This window comes from Arvicola amphibius, chromosome 1 (genome assembly GCF_903992535.2).
Source record: "Arvicola amphibius chromosome 1, mArvAmp1.2, whole genome shotgun sequence".
In the NCBI taxonomy this organism is placed as follows: domain Eukaryota; kingdom Metazoa; phylum Chordata; class Mammalia; order Rodentia; family Cricetidae; genus Arvicola; species Arvicola amphibius.
Genome location: NC_052047.1, coordinates 119,612,845 through 119,618,844, shown reverse-complemented (window position 1 = coordinate 119,618,844; position 6,000 = coordinate 119,612,845). Strand labels below are relative to the sequence as shown.

General features: G+C 49.1%; 1 protein-coding gene across 2 annotated transcripts in view; it reads right to left on the bottom strand.

Annotated features, from left to right (window-relative positions):
• Positions 1-328: 328 nt before the first annotated feature.
• Positions 329-6,000, bottom strand: part of Xylt1 (xylosyltransferase 1) — a 307,805-nt gene continuing 302,133 nt past the window's right edge. For both annotated transcript variants that reach the window (XM_038341040.1, XM_042055636.1), the window contains one exon: positions 329-2,486. In XM_038341040.1, coding sequence (XP_038196968.1) covers positions 2,164-2,486 — 323 coding nt within the window. In that variant the 3' untranslated portion in view covers positions 329-2,163. The remainder of the gene's footprint in view (positions 2,487-6,000) is intronic.

The following is a 6,000-nucleotide window of genomic DNA, read 5'->3' as shown; positions in this document are numbered from 1 at the left end:
TGTAAAACCAGTGTAAATCCTATGGGTTTTTAGAGAGAGCTACCTAATGGTTCCAGGACCAGCACAGACAGTAGCTACCTCCCGAGTTCTTCTGCTTGGGTCTGATCCTGCCCCTCCTCCTAAGATCAGTCATTCTTGGAAGGAGTCTGTCTTCCTCCTCTAGTGATAGCTTGTGCTCACGGTTAAGCTGGTCTTGAGAAGCCTGATGGAGGGTAACTGGGTGGACCTAGAGTTTTACACTCAGCCGACTTCTCCCTCCCCAAGCCATAAGCCCATCACAACCTTGTCCCTGGGTTGGGGGTTCAAGGTGAGGGGGGGTACCCAGGCATCCCAACACTTTTGAATTTAGAGAGACAGCGGAGACCAGCATCCTGTGTAAGCAAAAGGGAGGATCCAGCCATGCACACGAGTCAACTTCCTGACAGTGATGGTACTGTTGGAAACTGTGCCATGGTGTCTAACAGCCCTGCTTTGTTCTAAGAACCAGAAGGACTTAGGGTTGGCACTGAGACAGAAACAGTGAGGATGGAGGGGAAGCACAGTGAGGATGGAGGGGAAGCAGGCAGGCCAGGGAAGACAGGGAAAGGGGAGCCTTTTGTGAACAAAGGCAACTTTAGTTAGTAAGGTAACGTAATTGACAAGCTGCAAAAAACAGCACCTACTAATTAGTCATTGACTAAAACATATAAATAATAAATATCAAGGGTCCTTCCTCTATGGCCGCCATGTTGGATGGGGAAGGGGCTGTGCACTAGATGCACCATCAGGGTGGACTTTAGGACCTTCTTATCCTGCTGGGAGAGATACCAGGATGGGCACAACTTTTCCCAGAGCAATGTCCTTTAGGGAACTCAATGAGGAAGGGGGTGCGGTTCCTCAGTGCCCTCCCCAGAATATACATGGCAAGAAAACCCTTGGGTTTCTGGTAACTCAAGCAATATGAATAACAGTATGTTTTGAACCACCTTCCCTATTCTGAAACTCAACCTTCCTTTTATGTGGTGTGGCCAGACTGAGCCTGTTGGCACCCCAGGCAAGGAAGGGTATGAAATTAAGGACCAATCTGAAATGTTTGTTCCCGGGTGAGAGAAGTCTGATCCATGCAGTTTGGTCACAGCCAACAGCACCAAGTGCACAGTTCACAAAGGTTTGGGGTACCTGATCTCAGAACGGAAGGGGTGGTTCTGTGCTGCCATCCAGCTTAGAAGTTGGGTCCAAGTAACCCCCCTACCCACCTTTTTTTGAGATTCAGAGACTTGGTTCCCCACTGTCCCCCTTCCAAGTACCAAAGAGGACACAGTAGCTGCCTCCCAGCCCAGGGGCATGGAGGAGAATTGAAACTCCAGCTCTCTATATTTTACCCTGTTCCTGCTACCTTTTGTGACAGCCTTGGAAGGGATGTTGACTTGGACAGATGGCAGTCACATATCTGGTGAACCTTGGCCACTTCACATCAAAGGGCTTTCCTGCACTTCTGGTTTGCAGCAAAAACTAGCTCACTGAGCAGCAGCAGGAACCTTGGAATTCTCCCACATCTCCACCTCCATGGGAAGGCATGAACCAGGGCTCTACTAGCTTGCTACTTTTAGCATGGGCACAGGGTTTCCCAGCCACAGAAATCAAGAGATAAATGGGAGGGCCGGGGTGGAGATCCCACCCTTGGTCAGGGCAGTGCTTGTCTGTCAAACCAGCTTCAACAAAGCCCTTGGGTTCGGAAGAGGTACCTTGGAGATGCCCTTGGCAAAAGGACCGCCTGGTGGGCTGAGCTTCCAGAAGGAACCTCACGCAGCTCAGCTTCAGCCAGAGCAGCCTCAGTCACATCCTGGTCTTGCACTTTCAACTCTGACTGTGCTGAGTAAACAAAGCTCTGCTGCTCAAAATAAAAGCTTAAAACTCACTTGTAGGGAGACAGTGCAGGCCACTGGAGGGAGAGAACAGGAACCTGCAGGACTGAGAAGCAACCCGAAGAGGGGAGACCACTGTGGCCCTGGGACTGAGTCACCTACCCCAGAGGCCAGTTTGACAAATACAGGCTGTCTCTTCTCTGGCCTCCAAATCCTTGCTTCATCATTCTACAGTCAGCAGAGATCCTTGCACAAAAGGCAACCCCCATACAAGGTAGGAGGCCGGGATTGAGGCTCCATTGGTCCCATGTCGCCGCTGCTACCTAAGCCGGCCATCGGGCTTGACCGCACCCAGCTCTGATTTGGGGTCAGGGCTGAAGGAGCTCCAGGCTGTCTGGCTACAGGTCTGCATGACTGGGCAGGCGGTGGGGCCCGTGGCACAGATGTCCATGGCAGTCCAAGTCCCACCCACCAGAGAGTCCAGCCAGGCTTCTAGCGCTGTCCCAGTGGAGGCTGCGTTCTTCCTGGCCTGCTCCACTTGGGCAGGATTGATGGGCAGGCTGAGAACGGGGTTCAGGCTCTGGAAACTCTGCTCCATGTAGGCACTGCGAGGAGGCCCATTGTGCAGCTTCAATGCCTCCTCTGAAAGCCAAAGGGAAAGATGATGTATTTAGAAGAGTCGTCAATCAGGGGTCTACTTACTGTGAACCAGTGTGGCAAGGCACACTGGGCATCAGCTCACTGAACTCACTTGACAATCTGGTGTGTGCGGGGCACGGCACATTCACTTACTGACACACACGGGCCACCTTCAGTGGTGCAGACATTAATTGATTAGACAATACATTCTTTTAAGATTTGTTACCTTTATTTATGTGTAGTGTATGTGAGTGTGTGCGTGGAGGACTGCTTCTCCCAAGGCAATTGCCTTTACCCACTGAGCCGTCTCAATGGCTCCACACCTTCTTACTATGTTCGAGACGGCTCTCTTACTCAATTGGTAGCTCATCTGTCCAGTTTGGGGGTGAGCTCCAGGGGTCTATCTGCCTGCTCAGCACCCAGCACCGAGGTCTCGGGTGCATGTCTCCACACCTGACTTTTTATGTGGGTGCTGAGGATGCAAACCTGGGCTGCCACACTTGATGACAAGTGTGGCACAGTCTCAGCTACCTCCCCGGTTCCTCAACTCGTAATTTTCAGCATCTGTTTTGTACTAAACCTCTCTGACGTGAAAAGCGATGGGTGACGTAGTTCTTGGACACAGATATGCTAAACGTAGTGACCAGCTTCCATGCTAGATGGTGGGAGGAACCAGACAACCAGGTTCAGAGTGGAGAGAGCTTCTCAATGATAAGGAGACAAGTGAGGGGGTAATGAAGGTCATTTCAAACAGTGATAAATGTCATAAAGGTGATAAATAGGGAACTAAGCCCAGTATGGCCTTCGGCCAAGTTCAGCTCACCCTCTGTTTTTGTACAGCTCACCCTCTGTTTTTGTACAGTTCCATCGGAACACAGCTCTGCTTGCTGCTGAGGTGTTCCTCATGACTGCTCTGCTTTGCTAACGGATGTGTGTAGGTGAGACAAGCAGCATTTTCTCAGAGAAGCTGAAAACATTCACTGTGTATCATTTATGGAAACATTTAGTATGCTCTGCCGTAGAGAGTGGTCTGGGATGGTCAGGGACGACTTTCCTGGGGAGGTGACATAGGAATGAAGTGTTGGTTGATGTGTGTAAGGCCAGCGGGGGAACAACGAGTCTTCCAAACCACACAAGTCATGGTCGTTGGGGCCACAATATGAACTCAAGTATGTTGACCTTGAAGCCAAGGCATGGCTGCCACGTGACTGTCATGAACCCTGGAGAAGCTGCAGATTCTTGCTTCCCCATAGTCTGGTCCAAAGCAAAGTGGTCTTGGAGACATGCACAGAAGCATGCACAGAAGCATGAATGGAAACATGCATGGAAGCATGCAGTGTGGGCCAGAGTGGGGCGGGGCATCCTCTTAACAGCTCTGACTTGTTTATCACCTCCTTGATGCCAGCCTTCCTGCCTGTGGGCTCTAGTTGGGCTGAATGGCTTCAGTACCCAAATCCCACATCAAGGTGTGTGACTTCTGACTTGTGTCTTAGTTTCCTCATTGTTAAGATGGGGGGGGCATGTGCTTCCCACGTAACTCTGGGGGTAATGCATTGGCTCAGCAAGCTCTCGGGTGGTACTGACCGTAAGTTCTGAACTAGTGTTGTTGCTTTTTATTACTTCGTGATCCTCTCACTCAGAAAACGATAGGGCTGGTTTTTATCTCATTCACTTTATAGATGAAGAAACAGACTCCACAGTCAGTTCAATCCGGAATGGTCTGACTCCAAAGCTGTGCTGTCCACCACGATGCTCTATGCAGGTTCAACTACAAGCTCACAGCTAAGGCAGGGTTGCTACCCTTCCATCTTGGCACCAGTCTTTTGAAAGCTTGTGGTGCCCATATCACAAATATGGGCACTCAACCTGGCAGCAGGTGGTTAACCCATAGGAGGCTTGATAACAAGTTCACAGTGTATGCTTTTAAAGCAAAGGGTACACAAAGAGTCTCTTGAGTCTTCTTAGGGATAAAGGGAGGACAAAGAAATTGTAAGAATTTGGGGACAAAGAAGATAAACAAGCTGTTTCTTATCTGAAGAGGTTCTTATTCTTGGTCAAATGAAATTTCAAAAAATTAGGTTTTGGCCATAGCCAGGATACAGAGTATGTAGCACCAGCAGGATGTGTCAAGAAAACAGGGCTTTCTGTCTTTAGTTCATGTTCTAAATTCTCTGAGAGAGTCTCTCTGTACATCTACCCTGTAGAGATGGGAACAGGTGATCAAGAGATGCCCAGGCTGACAAAAGGCAGGACAATCCAAAGCAAAAGGAACAGCTCTCAGACATTGAATATTGGGAGCAAAATACTGTGGTTGATGCAGGGGGAACAACCACTTTATAAGAAATGAGGTTAATGTGGGAAATGGCATTATGGCATCGGCTCGGATGCTTGCCTCCATAATTAAATTTTCCTCAATTCCACCTCATCAGATTTCTTGAGATTACCAGGGATGCGACAATAGCAAATTACTCAAGATGAATCATTTCTCAAATTACATTACTCCCACCTCAGTGTTCCTTGTCTCGTTAACAAATACAATTACTGCCAACAGGGGAACTGCTTCTCTTGGGGTGAAACTGACCCCGGGGTCTTTCTGGGAATGGCGGGAACAGCTCCCAACTCCCTGGAAATGACAGAAGGAAAAAAATGGAGAGACCAGGAGCATGAGGAGGGTCCTGGGCTCCTGTCTTGGGTAAGTGGACTCAGAGCCTCCTTTGTATCATCCTAGGCAAGGAGGATGTGTGATTCTCACCTCTCTTCTTCACACTTGGCTTTTAGGTATTTAAGAATGCAAAGGGTACCCCATCAAGGGGCACTTGAAGACATTAGGTAGCTGGACTCTGTCTTGGCTAATTCAGGAGCGGAGCCCCAGGCTTCAGTCTCAGGGAACTACCAGGTGTCTAGATATTGGCTCGTTCAGCACAAAGACTTAGCAGAAGCTGTCAGAATTCATGCCAAGATCGTATTTTCAGGATTTCAGGCACCCATCCCACATCTCTGTCTTCCCGGCCCTGGTTGCCAGTATATCGCTCTGTTCCTGCCAAGAATGCTTCCCACTTAGCAGGACTGTCATGTGGATCTAGTTCCTCGACTTGTGTTGAGTAACATGCAGAGGGACGGTCCAGATACTGATCCCTCTGTGAATCTCAGGAGGTTCCCAAGGAAAACTGTGTGTGTGCTGGCCATGCCCACATTGCTCCCCTTGTCATCATCCCTTAAGCGACATACCACAGCGGTGTGTACACATCCAGACTGTGTTAGGCATTAAGAGACATCTAGAGATGGTCTACTGTAAGTGGGAGAAACTGCACAGGTTATGCACAAATCCTATGCCGTTTTCTCCAAAGGACTGGTACATCTTAGTTTTTTATAATCAAGGAAGTAACTGGAACCAGTTCTTTATAGACACCCAGGGGTGTTTGTACTGGGGACTCAGAAATGCTGTTTCTATGAGTCTTTCCTATGAGCCCGAGCACATATAATTTCATGTTCCAGAATCTTCCTTGTAGCACTTTCT